The sequence below is a fragment of the Ursus americanus genome, chromosome 23 (assembly GCF_024610735.1).
Source record: "Ursus americanus isolate L20-20 chromosome 23, mUrsAme1.1.p, whole genome shotgun sequence".
Taxonomy (NCBI): domain Eukaryota; kingdom Metazoa; phylum Chordata; class Mammalia; order Carnivora; family Ursidae; genus Ursus; species Ursus americanus.
In genome coordinates, this window is record NC_142149.1 from 16,689,893 (window position 1) to 16,710,767 (window position 20,875).

The 20,875-nt window shown below is 44.6% G+C and overlaps 1 protein-coding gene across 2 annotated transcripts; it reads right to left on the minus strand.

Moving 5' to 3' along the window:
- Positions 1 to 1,412: 1,412 nt before the first annotated feature.
- LOC123803080 (ADP-ribosylation factor 2) lies at positions 1,413 to 19,464 on the minus strand. Of its 2 annotated transcripts, XM_087854273.1 has the most exons (6): positions 19,363 to 19,409; positions 18,311 to 18,495; positions 16,897 to 17,063; positions 10,382 to 10,492; positions 5,296 to 5,420; positions 1,413 to 3,255 (listed from the first exon to the last, which is right to left on the minus strand). In XM_087854273.1, the coding sequence occupies exons 3-6, from the start codon at positions 17,042 to 17,044 to the stop codon at positions 3,094 to 3,096; spliced, it is 546 nt and encodes a 181-aa protein (XP_087710399.1). In that variant the 5' UTR covers positions 17,045 to 17,063; positions 18,311 to 18,495; positions 19,363 to 19,409; the 3' UTR covers positions 1,413 to 3,093. The 2 variants fall into 2 exon arrangements, with proteins under 2 accessions (XP_087710399.1, XP_045670231.1); XM_045814275.2 differs by lacking the exon at positions 18,311 to 18,495 and having other exon boundaries at positions 19,363 to 19,464.
- Between the last annotated feature and the right edge of the window lie 1,411 nt (positions 19,465 to 20,875).

Below are 20,875 nucleotides of genomic sequence, written 5' to 3' on the forward strand. Positions count from 1 at the left end.
GTGTACTGTGTGACAGCCTCCAACAGACCTGTGGGCGAAGGTCTTGGGTAATTCTAGGTGTTCTACCTCACTTCACTTCAAACTACTTCAACCCTCCCATGCCTAGTAACTCACACGGAAATATTCCCAGCTCTGGAAGACATTATTTAAAATAGATCAAATTACAGGACCCACAGTATATAGAACTAACCCACAGACCACCCCCCCCCCCGTTACCCCATCTTGTTGGTATTCACACAGAGCTGTTGTAGCCCAGGTCAGCCTGGGAACTTCCAGGAGAGGAAATGGAGGGTCAGAGGTTGAGTAGCCCAACCGAATCCAACTAATGAGTGGGCAGAGCTTAAATTTCAGTTTCGGACTTTTGGACTCCAGGTTCAGAACTCTTGCCATTCTATAGGGTGACCGCACAACCCACTTCCTGCCATGTCCCACGTAATTATTGGTGGCACCCCATTCCCTCTCAGGATAATAAATGCCGTGGTCCCTAGGGGGCAGTGTTTCCCCTGGGATTCTGCTTCACCTGTACCTCAGACTGATGCCTCGGGACCCAGCTGTGGTCAGGCCAACAGCACCTCAGCACTTCCTAGAGTTCCCACTAGCTCCCCAGGCCCCTCACCAGCCCAGAATAGGCAAATCCAAAAAACCAGAAAGTAGATTAGCGGTTGCCGGAGGCCTGGGGGAAAGGAGGAATGGAGAACGGACGGATCCAGAGATTCTTTCGGGGTTGTTGAAAATTAGTAGTTGTGGTTGCATATACTAAAAACCACAGAACAAAAATAAATAAAAATTTAAAAAAGGAAGACGAACAGGTGAGGGTAGGACACAGCAGTGTGCTTGCCGAACAAGAATCCCGGCTGGTCTCATTAGCATTCTCCCCGGTCAGAAAAGGACAGAGCACTCAGCAGGATTACAAGGTGAATAGAGCAAGAGAGAGATTAGTTAACCCCCCCCCCCAACCACCCAACTTCCCTTCTCCTATAAATAATGTTCATCAGTTTGCAGCCAGCACTGCTGTTCCCAGGGAAACCCCAGAGCAAGGTGTGCAAAGGTCTGAGACACTGAATCCGCACAACCCTATGAGGCAGGTATTATTATCCCCATTTAACAGTGAAGCAAACAGAGGCTCAGAGATACAAAGGCTAAGGGTAAATGGTCTGAGGCCAGCAGCTAGTAAGAGACATAGCTGGGAAGCCAACATGGCATTCAGGGACCCAAGTCTTCGTTCAAAGTTACTATACTGAGGTGGCCCCACTCACCCCCAACTCAGCAGCTCCAAATCACAGAAGACCACGGTTGAAAGCTCCAGGAAAACTGTCTATGAGGAGTACTGCTAAAGGCATAAAGTCAGTCTGCCAAGATGGAGGCGAAAAGGGATTCTAAAGTCGTTCAAGACATTCAGAAGCACAAGGCTGTCCTCTCCTCCTTCCAAAGCAAGTTCTTTATTGTCCAACCAATCAACAATTGTTTAATGAGGCCTAGCACTGTACTAGGTACATTGTACTAAGCATAAATACAAAAGGGTAAGACACAGTCCCTGCTAGTTTGAGGCGTACAACATAAATATTTCTCAGGCATTACTCCGTGGTTAAAAATCGAATCTGGACTTGGATGCCAGTATTGCAATGAACATTCTTTCAAGTCAATATTTTAAAGAAAAACATTACACCCCACATTTAACATGGTATGAAACTTCTTCCTAGTAATATCAACTTCATTGTTATCAATAAACAAGGTTTACTTTTGTTAAAATTCACCTTACATTCCCCTCCTCTGTAATTTGAATAAGCATTTTTCTTGAAAAAGGAATTTTCAAAGGTAAAGTAGGGGAAGCACGTAGGTACACATCTGGCCAACAGCTGTCGGCACAAACGAGCTCTAGACTGACTACCGTGTGAAACCAAGCTCATCCCCAGGCGTTCCTATGAATATTTTGAAGACAACATAAAGAACGTCTCCACGTAGGACATTATTGCCATCCAGAAGAGGGAGTCAGCGCCGTGGAGAGCGGTCAGGATTAGATACTTTTCATAGCAAAATTTAGCACCAACTCAGGGGCAGTAACAGGGGTTGCTGGGAATTTCGTCTCCAAAATGAACCTCCCGATCCTCTCTCTCTCTCAGAACTCACAGGTGTGTGGCTCTGGGAACATAAACTAATCGAAACCCCAAGTTGAACGGAGACAACTGAACTTGGTGACGATTCCATCCCAGGAGTAAACCTCCTGCCTCGAGCACAGAACATTCAGCACAGAGCAGAGAAGTGGGAGCAGCAGTCTCAGGAGGCTGAAACCCGAGATGGTGATACAAGGACACACACACGACCCTCACCTCGCTTCCGTAACCCGGCCCTGCGCTTGACTACGTGGCCCCAGTGAAGAGCCTTGGCCTCACGCGGGGTTACTTACCCCAAACGGTCTCCATTTGAGAAATAAGAGGCAAACAGGGAAAGGAACTAGCATGAGGAAAGGACTGGATGATTTTCTAGTGCTACGGAATCTTGACAGTCTAATGAAAAAGATCTCGAGTTCCTTTAAATAAAGCACATTAAACCAGGAAGAACATAACTTAAGGGAGAAGTTCAAATCGAATTCAGCCCTGCGGCAAGCGGGTGCCTTTTCTCTTGAGGATCTTTTGCTTTAAAGCACTGAACAGTGAGTTGCTAGCTCCAGCAGTGATGGGGAAGAATGATGGGTCCTTCCTCTTTGACAAAAGGCCACCGAAATCTAACAGGACTCAGGCAGGCGGAGCCGCCAGACCCAGGACGGTAGGACTGCACTTGGGCCCCACCCCAGCTCTCCTCCTCCCGCCCACTGGGCCTCTCGGGGTCTCGAGCACCAGGAAAGCCCTCTGGACCCCTCCATCACCGGCTAAGCTGACCCTCAGAACTCCTGAAATGGAAGGTGGCACTGACAATGTAACACTGGTTCTTCTTCAAATGTAAGCCTGGTTTTCTTGTAGCACGTCTAAGGCACAGCGTGAGAAAGCTGCTCCCACTCCCAGCCGCACACCCACCCTCGGCTCCGCACACGCACACACGCACACAGAAGAGGCCAGCTGACTCTGCCACAATGCACGGGGAAAGGAGCGCTTCCGATCACTTCTGCGTTTTGAGCTGGTTGGAGAGCCAGTCCAGGCCTTCGTAAAGCCCATCTCCGCTGGTGGCACAAGTGGCCTGAATGTACCAGTTTCTCTGGCGGAGGGAATGTAAGCCGAGCTTGTCTGTTATTTCTGCTGCATTCATCGCATTGGGAAGATCCTTGGAAAAGAAAATTCAAAAGTCCGTTTATGATGCATTTATGTAATGAAATATTATGTTCTTCTAAAACCTAAGTCATAGTCTTAGCGGATCCTCAATTTCTCTCTCTCTCTCTGACCTCTCTACTTCACATCAGGAAACCCACTGGCTCTGCCATCAGAGCAATGCAGGATCTGACCACTTCTCACCACCTCCACAGCCACGCACCCGCTCCCACCACCACCATTTCTAACTTGGGGAACTGACATAACTTCCGAGCTGATCTCCTTGCTCCTGTGCTCGTGCCCCTCGAGTCTATTCTCAAGCCAGTGGTCAGTGAAAGTCAGAGCAAGTCATTCTTTCAAAGCCCTGCAGCAGATCCCTCTCTCTCAAGGGAAGAGCCGGCGTCCTCACGGTGGTCTGCAAGGCCGTCGGCCCCGAGCCCCAGGACCCCTCCCTAATTGTCCTGCTTCATCTTTTCAAATGCAGCACTCACCACATGTGACTATTATAAAATGGACTTATTTGGTATGTTGATAACTTATTATCTGTCTCTAACTAGAACGCAAACTTTACAAGGACAGAATTTCTATCTTGTCGTCTGATATATTCCAAGTTCCTAGAACTGTGCCTGGCACGTAGTAAGGTAGCTCCAGAGATACTGTTAGGGAATGACATCAAAATATGCTAAGTGAAAAAGCAGGTGCATCTCCAGAACGTACATATGAATACAATCATATAACAGATTACACAGGCGTAGAAAGTTGTAGCTCTGAAAACAGGCGGAAGAAATTTAACAATATTATTTTACCCTGAAGAGTGAGGCTGAGTATTTCACTTGGTATTCTGAACTGCTGGCACATTTACACCACGGGCATGTTCTGCTTTTATCATTAACAGACCAAGTGTCATTTTCTTTTTGAAAGCCCATTATGTTCACAAGTGAAATTCTGGACTGGCATCGAACCTAACAGTAGGGTAAAGACTGAGCGAATGATGGTCCAGCCTCCATTTAAAATCATGTTTACAGGGGCACCGGGGCGGCTCAGTCGGTTAAGCAGCCGACTCAATCTCAGCTCAGGTCTGGATCTCAGGGTCATGAGTTCAAGCCCTGTGTTGGGTCTCCGTGCTGGGTGTGGAGCCTACTTAAAAAATATCCTAATAAAATAAAATATAAAATAACGTAACATAAAACAAAATAAAATCATGTTTACAAAGAGCTGGAGGGCAAGAGAAAATGCCTTCGCTAAATCTGAAGTGACAAACAGGATGCAGGCCTGTCAGAAGAGCAGGAGCTCAGTCACATAACGGATGAAGGAGAAAGCAGAAGCAAACACATCACAACCCGACTGAGGTCATCTCAGGCTGGTACATTCCACGACGCTCCCTTCTTTTCCAAGCTTCATTCCGCTTTGAATCCCAAGGCGGGACAGCTCTACACTCCCCCCCCCTTCCTTTACTGCTTTCCACTACATTTATGTAGAAGCCCCTTCTCCTCCTTGACAGAAGACCCCATATGATGCAACCATCGCCTCCCTCACCACCCCCGCCCCCTCTTTTCCAGCTGCACTGGCTGCCTTGCTATTTCTAGCCCCACTCGGCTCCCTTCCTGCTGGCCTTCAGGTCTGCTCAGATGTCATTTTCTCATGTACTGACTGACTCTCCTGCCACTAGAATGTAAACTCCATGAGCACAGGGATTTTTTGTCTGTCTTGCTGCTCACTGCTACGTCACCAATACCTAAAACAATGCCTGGATCTTAGCAGATGCTCAATTCTATTTGTTGAGTGAATGAACAGAAGACATAAGCTCAAAAGGAGGTGGGGGGGTGGTGCTTGGCTGGCTTAGTCGGTAGAACATGTGGCTCTTGATCTCGGGGTCGTGAGTTCAAGCCCCATGTTGGGCCTAGAACTTACTTTAAAAAAAAAAAAGGGAGGTGGAGGGAAAGGTTATGGTAGGGACTGGAGAGAGGGAGGCAGACATCTGATTTAAATATCTATATTTTTAAGTGAACACCTGGCAGCAATTTCGGTCCCAGTATTCAGAAAGCCAACAATATACCTGTTTATTTACAAACACCAATAAGACTGCATCTCTGAGCTCATCTTCTGCTAACATTCTGGTTAGTTCTTCTCGGGCCTCATTGACTCGCTCTCTGTCATTACTGTCGACCACAAAAATCAGACCTGGAAAGAAATCACAAGTGTGTTGGTGATCTGAACCTGGAAAGGGCAAGTGTTTACACGTCCTTACAGCTTCTCCCTACCTCTGTGTATAGTTTCACTGAAAGCAGTCAGTTAAGGAAGAACGTCTACTCTCCAGAATTAGGGAGCCTGCCGCGCACACTGCACTGGCCTATCTTTTCGGAAGCATCCAGGCCTTCCCCAGCTTAACAGAAGAAAGAATATAGAGAAAAGGTTAGGCTCCTGCTTAATCACTTCACTTCTACATCCTGTTTACATAACGAAGTCCCAATAAAAACCAGGGACATCGATGTTCAGGTAAGCGTCCCGGTTGGCAATACTCTGTAGTCGTCATGCATCAGGGTGCTGGAGGTGGCGCATCCTGACACCACGCGGAAAGGACAATGTTCTGGGGACCCTCACATTTACAGCAGGTGTCTGAAGGGAGTCTTGTGCCCCTCACCTGTGATGTCTGGCCCAACTCCAGGACGTTGCTGTTGGGAAATCTTTGCAGGATCCCATACTAGACATCAGAGAATCCTCAGGAAGCAAGAGACAGGTCGAAGAAAGATAGCACCACACTGAGTCTAAGCCAAGCTGGTTGAACTCTGCACAGGCGGGGTTGCTGCTACACTGGCTGGGCCAGGACGATCACCAGAGGACTCCCCAGGGGGAAATCCAACATACACCCAAATACAGACTGGGGAAGACCCTCTCAGCAGTAGTCCCTGCGGCAATAATGATAGTAAGAACTTGGTGGTTAGCTGACAGTAAGCCCTCTGTGCGACAAAAATGTGAAGCGGCTGCCAGAACTCCTAGGCTGTATCAAGAGCAGTGATGGCAGCTCAGTTTCTAGGATATGGGCGAGAAAAAGCCTTCTCCGTCGCCCGGCAGTCAGAACATCCTGCGAATATTACGTGGTCGCTGCTGGGCCCCACACTCTGAAACACAGGCAACCTGGAAGGATTCGAAGAATGACTAGGATGGTAAAGGAATGAGATACCATGCCAGACGAAAAAGAACTGATATGCTGGGGGTATTTTATCGAGACAAAGACTCATTGGAGGGATTGACAGCTGTCCTTATATATCTAAAGAGCTATGCCATAAAGAGAGGTCGCACTTGTCTTAGATAGCTCTGGTTGTACGTTGGAAATCAGTGGGTACAAACTACAGGAAGTCGACAGAGTCAACAGAACTGAAGATGCAATGGGCTGCCTCAGGACGCGACTCCGTCACTGGAGACACGTGTGCCCAGCTTCAGCCACCACTTGTGGGGACACTGCCGAAGGGACCGTCCTGGTAGGAGAAATGTAGTAGCCAAGATGTAGGCAAGATGTCCTCTTGGCTCCTTGGGACACTGGGATTTCACAGCTATGTCTGGGAGGGAAACATCGATGCCAGCCCTCCCCGCCTTCCCTCCCGCCTCCTCGGCCCACCCACCAGCTGCCCGACCAGCTCTGCAGCAGCCAACCGCGGCGGACACGAGCTCCCACGGCTACTGAGTGTTTGGGGACTGCATGCGCGTCAAAGTCACGTCTGTTGTATCACATCAGATTTAAAAAATCTTTCCACATGAGAACTAATGGACCATTTTATGCACTCTATATAATGTAATCAACTAAGAAATCACATATAAACAAGCTCAAATTTCAATCTATACAAGTGAAGCCTAAGTGAACCCACAGTTAAGTGTCTTCATGGACAGCTAAAAGCTATCATTAAGTCTGTCATACTCAATGTACTGATGAAAAAATTTTAAATTAAAAAAGACAGCTTGACCTTTGAGAAGCTGGCAGGAGAAATAGGGGCAGCATCCAAGCCTACTCCTGGCTGCGATGTCTGGACCCACCGCAGACAGCAAATCCACTCTCCCAGCAGTCCCCATTTGCTAGCTTCACGAAGAGTTAACTGCCTCCCCCCCCAACAGGGTCCTAGATCATAGCCAGGCGGCCACCATCACAGCAAATTACTGAAGTCCCACAAAACTGGGCTTGTTATGAATAGAAGATTGAAAACAAAAAGGCATTTCAACTTGGTGACTGAAGGTGACATTACATCGAGCAGGCAAAAGGACTCCTGCCAGAGAATGAGGAAGTAAAACCTCTCACAATTTGGGCTCGGTGATGGTTAATTTTATGCATCTGCTTGACTGGGCCACGGGGTGCCCAGACATTCCGTAAAACATTACTCTGGGTGTGTCTGTGAGGGTGCTTCCGGCTGAGGTTAAGAAAGTTTGCATCGGTAGACTGAGTAAAGCAGACCGCCCTTCCCAGCGTGCCAGGGGCCTCTCCAATCCACGGAAGGCCTGAAGAGAGCACAAGATGAGCAGAGAGAAGTCTCTGCCCTCGGACTGGACCGTCCACCTTCGGCTCTGCCGGCTCCCCTGCCTGCCAAATGGAGATCCTGGGACTGCTCAGCCTCCGTAACCATGTGAGCCAATTCCTTACAATAAATCTGATACATATATGTGTCTAGATCTCCATCCATCGTTGGTTCTGTTTTCTCTGGAGAAACCAGACTAATAGAGGCTCCCACCTGAGTGCCTACTATCTTCCAACCACAGAACTAAACATTTTACAAAAGCCATCTCATTTAAGCCAAATCATCCAACACAGCAGGTATTGCCTCTGTTTTATAGATAAGGAAACGGAGACAGAAAGAATAACTTTCCCAAGGTTTCACAGCAGAGCTGTGGTTCAAACCGATGCTTTCTCGTTTTATTAACTAACAAGGAACTGCAGTAGTCTGGCCAAAATGGCAAGTGCCAAGCCAAGACAGACAAACACTCCAGGTATCAAAAGTACGGTCTGCAGTGGACTGAAACACAAAGACACAAAAATCTAAGAGTCATCATGGAAGTTGCTAGGGTATCAAGCTGTTTGTCGGAAGATCAATAAAGGGAAAGAATTAAGCACTTTTTCTGCCTTTGTTATATACACTATATTTCAAAGAAACAAGTATCTGATGAAGGAATTCTTTGTTTAGAAGGATTTCAGCTAAAAAATACAGATGAAATGACAAGATCTAGAAAAACCACCGTTCTGTAACTCTAATGAAATAACAGACCTAGGTCATAGTCTTCCATGAATGCTCAAATCAGTAGGTGAAAGGGAACTTTATTTTGGGAGAATTAGGCTGATACCATCTGAACTCACTCAGCATCCCGAAAAGTGTGACGGCCAAACTTCTGTGTTAGGATGTGACACAAGAGGAATCCACAGCAGCACTTGTGAGGTGTTCTTGTCGCCAAAATGAACCAGAACTTAATTAAGCCTCTAGAACCCCCACTTTACAAGATATCCAAAGACAAACAAGTAACATCACAACAATCAGCCAAATCCAGAATATGGGATAAATATCTAACAAAAACAATGGCACAGAAACAAAGTGTTTCTGGAGAGGAACTGTTGTAGAATAAGAGACGAAAGGGACAGAACAATGAAATGCGGTGTGTGACCTTTGGTTTCTGATGCAGACAAATCTAATACGGAAAGGACATATTTGATACAACTGGAGAAACTCGATTAAGGACAGGGTATTTGGCATGAAAGAATTAATATTAAATTTGGGGGCGTGTTTATGACATGGAGATTATGTTCAGAAAAAAAGGCTTTATCAGTTTGAAATGAAAACTGAAGGATATTTGAGCAGAAGGTCTCGTATAGCCTGTCTGGGATTTGCTAGAACATACTCCGGGCAAAACACTGGTAACTGTGGAAGCTGGGCAACGAGCACAGGGGCTTCATTATGTAGCCTCTCCGTCCTTGTATTTGATTTGATTTTTCTAATAACGAAAAGTTAAAAAAAAAGATAAATGCACTACTTTGAGGAAAAATAATCCAATCCAGAGACAAAAACCACAAACCAAGCAAAGTGCTGCAACAATGATCTAAAATCTAAAGGGCCAGCTGGTGTGAGCCCTGGCTCTGACGAGACCGACGAACACAAGTCTTTACCATGAAATGCATGCCATGCTACCACCACCCGTTGTAGAATGTTCAAAATTAAGACTCCAAATAAGTTCTAAAGGAAGCGTGAAGATGCCATCTGGTTATGATTCTACAGGAGAATCAGGGTGTAAAAACTAGAAGTTTATGGATACTTTGAGAGGCAATATTCTGTACGGTAGCATTGATCCAACACAAAATCCACGGGCAAAAACCTCAAGTGGATTAATAGGGGAGTGGACCCATTAAAACGCCAACTTTTAAGAAACCAGTGATAAGGGGACGCCTGGGTGGCTCAGTCGGTTAAGCGTCTGCCTTTAGTTCAGGGACCTGGGATCGAGTCCTGCATCGGGCTCCTTGCTCCGTGGGGACCCTGCTTCTCCCTCTGCCTGCTGATCCCCCTGCTTGTGCTCACTCTCTCTCTCTAACAAATAAATAAACTCTTAAAAAAAAAATTAAAAAAACAAAACAAAACAAAACAAAAAACCCCAGAAACCAGTGATAAGGAAATAAGGTAATGATCTGGGATACACGTGTCGATTCACGCACTTCTAGAATAGCAGGGCAGCAGGGAGGGACCATGGCCACACAAGATGCTGGCATTTGAGGTTCCAGCCATGCCTGTTCCTCTCTTTCTCACCAGTGGCATGATTTTTAGATATTCTCAACAAGTTTAAAAGAGTTTATGAACTCAAATTCTCCCAAACCTGGTACTTCATCTGAGGCACATACAGCTCTCCATTAACCAAAAGACAAAATTCATCAGGATAGCCATTTTTAACTAGTCTGCATTAAGGGCAGTCTTCTGTGTAGCGCATTAATGCCCAAGTACTTTTCCTAAGGCAGGGACCATTTTCCAAAAAGAAACCTCCCCGGTAAGTGTAAGTGGGTCATCGGAAGAGAAGGAATGACGGACAGTCCAAGGACAGCAGAGTACAAGGTTTTGCTTCAAGCATCCATCTTTAGACACATTTAATACAAATGCATCCAAGGCCATAGACTGGACAATCTTTACCTTGGGTGTTCTGGAAATAATGTCGCCACAAAGGTCTGATTTTGTCCTGGCCACCAACATCCCAGACCGTGAAGCTGATATTTTTATATTCTACCGTTTCCACATTGAAACCTAAATTGCAAAGATAGAGAAAATTTTTAATGAAGACTTCTGTTGAACAATTCAAATGAATTTCAGCTAACATTTGGACAGTACTTTTAATTTACAAAGCAACTCTCTAGTCAAAGATCTTTAGCTTACAGGGGGCACCTGGCTGGCTCAGCTGGTACAGCATGCAACTCTTGATCTCGGGGTCTTGACTTCAAGGCCTACGTTGAGCTTACTTTAAAAGGAAAATCTCTCTTGCTTACAAAACACAGTATGTTAGTCAGCTTTGCTCTTCCATTCATCATGACGGGTGTCTCAAACCTCCTCTACTCTCTCCAACCTCACACGTGCCCTCTTTCTCTCAGCAGATCTTCCAGCATACTTCAGAGCAAACAGAAGCCATTAATGAGACTGACTTCCACCTCCCACCACACAGCATAGAAACCTACCTACATCTGTACCCATACTTTTTTCTCTCCCTCTTAGAAGAGAAGGGGGCAACTATCCAATGCCGATTCCATCCACCCATACAGTCTGGACCTCTCCGAAGTCTCCAATCTGTTCTTCTCAGCATGCTTAAGTCTTTACATCTTTCAAAAAAGCCCTTCCTTGACTCCACATCTTCACCTGCTATCACCCTCTATTTTCCCTATCAAAGCCAAACTTCTCTAAGAAGCTTAGCTACATTCACTGCACCCACCGTGTCACTTCTCACCCAAGAGCACCTTCTGCTTCACCGTATTACACAGCTGGCCTGGCCAAGGTGAGCAATGATCACCATGTCAATATATCCAACAGATGCTCTCCAGTTCTTGCACAATTTGATTTTCTGACACTACTGCTCACTCCCTCCTTGAAACTCTTCCCTGGTTTCCCGTTTCCTTGTACTTCCATGGCTGAACCTTGGTCTACTTAGTGAGCTCAACCACATTTAATCGATCCTTAAATGATGGAGCTCCTGTGATTCTGTCCTACGCCATCCAAGCTCCTCTTTCCACAGCCCCAGGAAGTAATCTCATTCACTCGTGGGGCTTCATTACCACCTCTGTGCTAACTCTCAAATTTACATTATCCCATCCCAGATCTCCTGAGCTTCAGGCTCATAATCCAACCTTCTATCCAACGTCTTTGATTAGATATCTCAAAGGCTGCAATAAGGTATTATGTCAAAACTGAAAATAAGATCCCCACCTCTCTAGAGGTGCCTGGGTGGCTCCACTGGTTGAGCGTCCGACTCAATCTCAGCTTAGGTCTTGATCTCAGGGTCATGAGTTCGAGCCCCACATTTCACTCCATGCGGGGCATGGAGCCTACTTAAAAAAAAAGATCCCTGGCCCTCTAAGTTGTTCCTCTCCTAGTTACCCCTGCACTGACTTCATCCCACAAGCTGGAAATTTGGGAGGAACTCTTTCACCCCTAAAAATCTTATTATCAAATCTTACCAATTCAACCTCCTCAATATCTAAAAGTCACCCTAACCCAAGAGATAGTCATTTCTAGCCTCAATTATTGAAGCGATCTAACTAATCTATCTGCAGCTAATCTTCCTCTCTCCATCCATTCACCATTTTCTAATCAAAACTCTCAAAACACACAATGTGGTTATATCACTTACCTACACATTGATGCTTCACTTAAATACTTAAAATAAGGGGGGAAAATAATCTCTCCTCGGCTTCCTTTGAGTCATGTCTTGTTTTAGCAAGGGGCACTCACTACATTGCAACAATCTCAATTCTTGCTAAATAAATGTATAAATTCAGTGCCATTCTAATCCTCAAGTGATGAGGGAAGGGAGGTGGGGCAGGAAACTTAGGAAAATGATTTTAAATGGAATCTGGAAAAATAAGCAAGTAAACGTAACCAGGAACTCTCTGAAAACAGATAACAAATTTGTAAAGATATTACCAAACCTTAGTAATACATGAAATGATTAAGTTCAAATGACTACAACAGGGAGATGTCTAGAAAAAGACACACATACTTATGAAAACTTAGTATATGAAAAAGAAGGCATTTAAAATCAGCAAGGATGGGGCACCCGGGTGGCTCAGTCAGTTAAGCGTCTGACTCTTGATTTTGGCTTGGGTCATGAGATCAGGGTCATGAGATCAAGCCCCGTGTCGGGCTCCATGCTTAGCACAGAGTCTGCTTTCCCTCTTCTCCTCCTCTGGCTCTCTCTCTCTAATAAGTAAATAAATAAAATCTAAAAAGAAATTAACATAAAATAATAAACAAAATCAACACGGAAAAACTATCCAATAAATGGGTGTGGACAACGGTCTACCCCTGCACAGGTCCAATACATATGTGGCTATTTGGATTTAATTAAAATTAAGTACAATTGGGGGGGCCTGACTGGCTCAGTCAGAAGAGCATGTGACTCTCTACCACAGGGTCGTGAGTTCAAACCCCATGTTGGGTGTAAAGATTACTTAAATAAAAAACTTTAAAAAAAAATTTTTTTTTAAAGATTTTATTTATTTATTCAACAGAGATAGAGACAGCCAGCGAGAGAGGTAACACAAGCAGGGGGAGTGGGAGAGGAAGAAGCAGACTCATAGCGGAGGAGTCTGATGTGGGGCTCGATCCCACAACGCCGAGATCACGCCCTGAGCCGAAGGCAGACGCTTAACCGCTGTGCCACCCAGGCACCCCTAAAAAATTTTATTCACTCCTGGGTTTCAGCACCAAAAAAACAAAACAAAACAAAAACAAAAAACAAAAAACAGAAAAAAAAATTTTTTTAATAAAATTAAATTAAGTAAAATTAAAAAGTAAGGTCCTCAATCATACCAGCCACATTTCAAGTGTTCAAGAGCCACTGGTGGCTACAGCTACCACCTGGACAGCATGGACACAGAACACTTCCATCACTGTAGAATGTTCTATTGGACAACACTGGCCTACCATTTGAAAAATATAACTAAATCCCTACCTTACTCATAACAGAAAAATAAACTTCAAATAAATAAAATATTTCAATGTTTTTTAAAATAAAATAAAAATAACACAGAAAATTAGCAGCAGAAAATACCAGTGAATACTTTTATGACCTTGGAGTAAGGAAGACCTTTCTAAAAATGATACCAAAGCTAAAAAAAAGAAAAAAATTGGTGGGTGCCTGAGTGCCTCAGTCAGTTAAGTGTCTGCCTTTGGCTCAGGTTGTGATCTCAGGGTTGTGGGACGGAGCCCCACATGAGGCTCCACACTCATCAGGGAGACTGCTTGTCCCTCTACTCCTCCTCCTCCCACTCATACACTCTCTCTCTCTTTCTCTCAAATAAATAAATAAATAAATAAATAAATAAATAAAATCTTTTAAAAAATTTTTGGTAAATTTGACTGCCTAAAATTCTATATGGCAAAACACAGAAAAAAATGAGGTTGAAATACAACTGACTAGAAAGTTAACAGATGACAAGAGTTGTTCCTGACCCATGATGTACTTCTTCAAATTGTTAAGAGACCTATAAACATGCCAACAAAAAGAAAAAACAATAGAACCAAATTAAAATCAAGACATGGATTGGAGTGCCTGGCTGAGTTCAAGCCCCACGTTGGACATGGAGACTACTTAAAAAATAAATAAATAAGGGGCACCCAGGTGGCTCAGTCAGTTAAGCGTCCGACTCTTGATTTTGGCTCAGGTCATGATCTCAGGATTGTGGGACTGAGTCTCACAACGGGCTCTGTGCTCAGCGGGGAGTCTGCTTGAGATTCTCTCGCCCCCTCTCGCTGCCCCTCCCCTGGCACACGCACACATGCTCTCTCACTCTCTCAAATAAAAGCTTAAAAAACCTAACTAAATAAAATTGAGTCATAGAACAAACATAAACAGCCAATGGATATTTGACTATATTCACTTACAATAAAAGAGATCCCAATAAAAATCAGTGGTTTTTTCCTCCAACAGATTGGCAAATTCCCTGGAGAAATGAACACTTTTTAACAGCTGGTGACACAACCTTTTTGGAGAGAAGTTTGGCAATGTGTACCCACATTTTAAATGTACATAAGTTTGCTGGTTTTGGGGTTTTTTTCGTTTAGTTTTTTTTTTTTTTTTAAGTAAACTCTATGCCAATGTGCAGCTTAACCTCACAACCCCGAGATCAAGAGTCACATGCTCTATGGACTGTGCCAGCCAGGTGCCCCTAAATGTACATTAGTTTTAACATAGCAATCCTTCTCCAGCAATTACTGCCAGAAGTAAAGTACATGTTTGCAAAAATGTTAAAGATGCTTACTTCAGCATCATTTACAAAGAACCACTGCAAATAACTGAATCAACCATCAATGGATATTCATTAAAAATATAGCCACATAATGGAATATTATCCAGTTACTAAAATCTGATGTTAATCTGTATCAGTTGTTATTTAAGCCCCAAAACTTAGTGACTTAGAATAATGATTCTGCCTCCACCCCCAATAATTCTGTGAGTTGCCTGGGCTTCAGCTATGGAGTCCCTTGACGGGTGGACTGGGCCCCTCTCTCTCCAGGTTGTCTTTTCATTCTCAAGGAACACTTAGCATCCTGTTATGGTGGTGGCAGTATTCCAGAAGTACAAGCCTCAAGGTAGAAACACTTATTCAATCTTTGTTTGAATGACACTTGCTGATGTTCCCTCGGCCAGAGCAAGCCATGTGGCCAAGCTCAGCATCACTATAGAAGGGGACTGCCCATGGCAGTGGATACTGAGAGGGATGATTCACTGGGGGCCATTAATTTCACAATCTACAAGACTGGTATCCCATTCATTCACCAAATATTTACTGGACAGCTACTATGTGCCAGGCATTTTGCCAGGGGCTTGGGAACAATGGTGAAAACGACAGACTTGGTTCCTGCCCTTATCTACACGCTGCTGGAAGGAAGAGAAGCGGGCAAGCAATGGCAAATGGGTTGAGAATTACTAAGAAGTTTCGGTTACTACGGTAACTTTTAACAGGGGAAAACCAGTCTAGGCTATCAGGAAGGGTGTCCCTGAGAAATAATGGTTAAACTAAGACCAAAAGAATGAGCTGGCATTAGCTACAGAAAGGGGGAGGAGGCTAAGGAAAAAGACAGGAAAGCATTCCAAAGGGAGGAAATAATATAGAAAGAGATCCGAACATACTGTTTAATGCAAAGTAAGTTTGAAAACAGCATGCATATGATTTTACAAAGATGTTGGCCAAAATCTTAACAGTAGAGTGTTTTTTAACACTTGTTTATGTTTTGCTATATGTCTAGCATTATGGAAGCATGAACTATTTTTATAATTGGAGAAAACCAAGCAATTATGCTATTCTCATTTTGGACTAATAACATTCTTCTAAATTGTGGATGTGAATGTTTTCTCCTTCTCCAAATGCTGCAATCTCTGAAACTACTGCCCAAGTTGGAAGTTGATCATTTGGTTCCTGCGACTAATCCAACATTCAGAACACTACTGACTTCACATGTCATCCCAGGGGGGCCTATTCTCACTCAGGCGTTTGGATCTAGAGGCAGTTCAGAAGGCCAAGACTAAGTCCTATCAAAACCGCCTTTGCGAAATCCTTAAATGGCCCCCAAACACAGTGCTGGTTTGCGGGAATAACTCCACTGCCAGGTTCTCCAGCACTGGAACAAATCAGATTCCTCAGCTGGACACCAGCTCAAGGAACTGGCTTGAGCCAAAGTGAAGGAAATCACACTGCATGTTTAAACCCTAGGAACATACTTCCTGTGGACATGCTTCCACTTAGAAAGGCCAGCTGGAAGGAAGACAGGCTGAAGAGGCAATAGCAGATTCTCAGCTCCCATCTCAGGCCTAGGCATAACTGCCCTCCCTGTTTGTCTATTTAAGATTTTATTTTTAAGTAATCTCTACTCCCAACGTGGGGCTCGAACTCAAAATCCCCAGATCAAGAGTCACAAGCTCTGGGGCACCTGGGTGGCTCAATCAGTTAAGCATCAGAATCTTGGTTTCAGCTCAGGTCGTGATCTTGGGGTTGGCCCCGCGTTGGGCTCCGTGCTCAGTGTGAAGTCTGCTTGGGTTTCTCTCCCTTTCCCTCTGCTCCTCCCCCACAAAGCTTGCTCTCATTCTCTCCCTAAAATTAATCTTTAAAAAAAAAAAAAAGAGTCACAAGCTCTACCGACTAGGCCAGCCAGGGACCCTTGTCCCCCCTGTTTTAATCATTATCTTTTTCTTTTTTGCCAAGCAGATAAGGTTAATTGTGCTTATCCTAAATGTGTCCCTTTGATTGCCCCATAAACCTAGCAATGGTCCTAGAGATGCCAGGGAGCAATTAGGAAATTCTATACTACCTACTTTGGGCCTCAAAAAGTTTATGCTCTTGGGGCAGACGAGATTTTAAAAGAAGTATTCAGTAATATAAAAGGCATGTAAATGTGTAACATACTAACTTGTAAACTGGTCTTGTCACAGGTCGTGAACATACCTATTGTAGGGATGGTAGTCACAATCTCTCCCAGTTTCAATTTATACAAGATGGTGGTTTTTCCGGCTGCATCCAAACCCACCATAAGAATCCGCATCTCTTTTTTCCCAAATAGACTTTTAAACAGTTTTTCAAAAACGTTCCCCATTGTGACTGAATTCTGTTACCTGAATGAAAAGAAAGGCAAGTCAAGCAACTGTTCTTTGCAGAGATAGAGAAACACCATACATAAAACACAGGGCTCTATTAAAGGTGACTCCTAGTAAAAAAAATTAAACAATCTTAAGTATAATTTGGCCAAGAAGGAGTAGTGTGTCGTTTTCAAAGGGAAATTCAACTAAGCCTTTTGATGCCTTGTCAGAAAACTCTTCTTTTCCCCTGCAACATCCAAGTGGGGTAAGTGGAAACATAGTCTCAATGGCCTAACCACTATGGCAGCAGGCTTTGGTCAGCCTACGCATGGAAGCAATACCAAAACAAATACATGTAAACGCTCTTGAAATGAGAACTAATGAAGCAGGAAACCAGTTTATTTTACGGGATGTGAAGCAAAGTCCTTAAGGCAGGTTAAATATCAGTATCTCTTAGAAATTTAGTAGTGTCCTTTGGCTAGCAAACAGTATCAACACCCAGAAAAGAACCTAAAACAATTTCAGAGGGGAGGAAATACAGCATTAAGACACCACACTGCTAACAGAGAAACTGACTACGAAAAGAGTTGAGCAGATCCCATAGCATCCAGTGTTGACCATCACCTACCTCTCAACCAATTTCTTTTAACATTTTATTGAAATGTAATTTACATACAGATAAAAACACACACAATAACCAGTTCAATGAAATGTCATGAACTAATCAAAATATGATTACCAGCAACCCAGATCTCTTTGTCTACCGTCCCAATCATTACCTCCCAAAAGGTAATCACTATATTAACTTCTAACAGCATAAGTCTTCAATATTTTATTTTTTTAGAAGCGTGCATGATAGATTCTATAAAGAAAGGCAATAGTAAAGACAGACTAGCTTTGCAGAACTTTATTTTACGGTCTTTTAACACATCAGCCTATTTGAAGTGTAAGCCTGACATTCTGAAGACTTAAAAGTAGTCCTGTGTCTGCACCTCTAACCAAGCTCCTGAAAGTCTACAAAGATTCTTCAAAAATAAAAAAAAGTCCTTGCTCCAAACACTATGATTTTCCTTTTAAACTGCTAACCAGCGGTGCCTGGGTGGCTCAGTGGGTTAGGCACCAGACTCTTAAAATTTCCGCTCAGGTATTATCTCAGGGTGGTGAGATCCAGCCTGTCATCGGATTCTGCTGGGCGTGGAGCCTGCTTAAGATTTTCTCTCTCCCTCTTCCCCTCCTCAAAAAAACAAATAAACAAAACTAAATAAATAAATAAAACTGCTAACCAAATAAAAACTTTATTCCAGGGCAGAGCAGAGGGAAAATGCAACAAGGACAGCCAACTTCCCATTCATCTGGACCCTAGTGACCTCAAAGGGGAGGTCCAGATTCCAAAGGCCCAACGTCTGAAATTCAACGGTTTCCCACAGTAGCTTAACATGGATGATGTCCAAGCATACACCGTTCCATTCTACAACCAGAGAAAAGAAGAGCATTTATCCCGTACATAAATGAAGTAAAAGTGAACTGCTACAAACGAAGAATGATGAATGCTTTAATCATTCATAGTAGGTCTGTATGTAAAGTATATAAACGTCCAGAGCACTGCAGCGGTCAAAATCTTGTTGGGCGACAAAACTAAAGACGCCTTGTCTTTGTTTCCGAAAAAAGACAAATCGCATAAATGAGAAAAACTGTAAGGAACGTGCTAGGGGTGGAGGAGGAAGGTCCTTCCCACTTAAATGTCCTTTGGGGCAAATACTCGTACTCGATTCCCCCTCCTAACTACACACAGTACACTACCTAGGTTTTCCCTCCCGCTTCTCTATTCCTCTTCTTCCCACTCATCTGCTAGAGGCGCCCAAATCCCGCCGAGTCTCTGGAGACCTCTGGGGAAAAACGTCCCCGACCCCAGGGCCTCTTCGGCCCGCTCACCCTTCCCTGCCACGAGCACCAACTATCCATCAGGGATGTACGGCGGTGAGGCCCCCGAGGGCACTCACGGGAGCGGGTGTCCAAGGGGGCGTGCGCGGCGGGCGGGCGGGCACGCGCGCCGGGTCCTCGGGAAGAGCCCCGAATGCCTTTTCTGCCAGCCCGCCAAGACGCTCCCTCTCGAGGTGCCGGCCCTCGGGAGAGAGGAGGACCACGGGTGGACGCGCCAAGCTTCCCTCGGGTCCCCGCAGCGCCGGCCCTACAGAGGGTGTAGAAGGGGCAGGGATCCCAACCCCTTTCCGCAGGCCAACTGCTGCTCTCTGGTTTCCCGCCCGCTGATGGTGCGGAAATCCAGCCAGGCCTGGATTTAACTGCTGCCGCCCCTTCTCCCCAGCCCGCTACTCACCTGCCACCACACTCAGCACGGTTACCCACACCACTGCCTTTCGGATTTCGGCTCCCTCTGCAAAATGGCGACCGGCGCGGGGGAGGGAACCGCAACCAACCAATCATCCACCGCCTCTTGGAGCTTTCGTACCAATGAGCTCGAAGTTCTGTGAGTGACGACATGTCTGGCCAATGCAAAGGACAATAAGAGCCTAGTCGCGAGGAGGCCCGCCCCTCGCCACCTAGGCGACGGCACGAAGCTCTGAAAATGCCTGGTTCATCTTCCAATGACAGCTCCCGGCGTCCCGGCAAGACACTCCCACAAGCCCCGCCCCAATGCCTCGCGCGACCAATCAGAAAAGTAAAAGGATTTCCGATTTGCTCCGCCAATAGACTTGGAAAAATCCCTAGGATTGAACTAACCCCGGGAGCATTCGAACCAACCGTGTGGGGGCATGTGGGCGGGGCCGAGTTCCTAGTGATATTTAAGGAAATTTGCCGCGGTTGAGCTAAAAGTAGAAACTAGTTTGGGGCGGTGTCCCATCTGGGAAATGCCCAGACATTGACACAGAAGTTAGGCTTAAGGAAAGTTTCCTACTCAGTCTAAAGCTAGACTGCAGCCCTGCCTCTGAACAGATTTTCAACAGTTGAATAAAATACTAGTCACCTGCACCGCTCAGATGTCACAGTATCGCAGACCTCTATCGCAGACCTCTCGATAACTCAGACCCCTTAAACGTCAATTTGGTTAGCCAAAAAGGTAACCAACTCCTGTAAATGGTACCTGAGATAATCAGAAAAATGAACACCTATTGAACACATACCACGTGGCATGAACTATGTGAAGGACTTTACCTGTATAATCATAGTGCCTTCTGAGTTAGAAACTACCTATTTCCACTTTACAAAGAGGAAAATTAAGTAGCTGAACAGAGATAAAAGCTTAGGTCTTAATCTCTTTACTACATACTTTCTGTCCCGGTCGCAGTGATTGTATATATGACAGTAAATATAGAAGAGGTTTTTCTACGTGACTCCTTAAAAAAATTTTCTGACGAAAAAAATTATACAAAGTAACTTTTAAAAAAGATTTTATTTATTTATTTATTTGTTTGTTTATTTATTTATTTATTTGAGAGAGAGAGAGAGAGAAAGAGAACAAGCAGGGGGAACTGCAGAGGGAAAGGGAGAAGCATTGGCTCCCCAGTAAGCAGGGAGCCAGACGTGGGACTCTATCCCAGGACCCCACAATCATAACCTGAGCTGAAGGCAGACACCCAACGGACTGAGCCACCCAGGCGCCCCTACAAAGTCACTTTTTAAAATACATGAAAAATGACATTCCTCACCAGAAAGTGGACGAAAAGGAGGAGGGGGAAGAAAAAAAATAACCCTTCTATCATCTAGAGGCAATCACTGTTACATTTTGGATTATTTCTTTCCAGTTATTTTTCTATGCAATTTTTTTTACATAGTTCAGATTAGAATACATAAAATTTTGGGGTTTTTTTTCCAGTTAACATTTTAATTTG

What these genes read in the sequence shown, in the direction of transcription:
- LOC123803080 (XM_045814275.2), bottom strand. Translation starts at nt 17,044, where the DNA reads ATGGGGAACGTTTTTGAAAAACTGTTTAAAAGTCTATTTGGGAAAAAA. An exon ending in GACTACCATCCCTACAATAG is followed by an intron (nt 10,493 to 16,896) that starts GTATGTTCACGA and finishes TTTGCAATTTAG; the next exon opens with GTTTCAATGTGGAAACGGTA. An exon ending in TGGTGTTTGTAAATAAACAG is followed by an intron (nt 3,256 to 5,295) that starts GTATATTGTTGG and finishes TTCTTTTCCAAG; the next exon opens with GATCTTCCCAATGCGATGAA.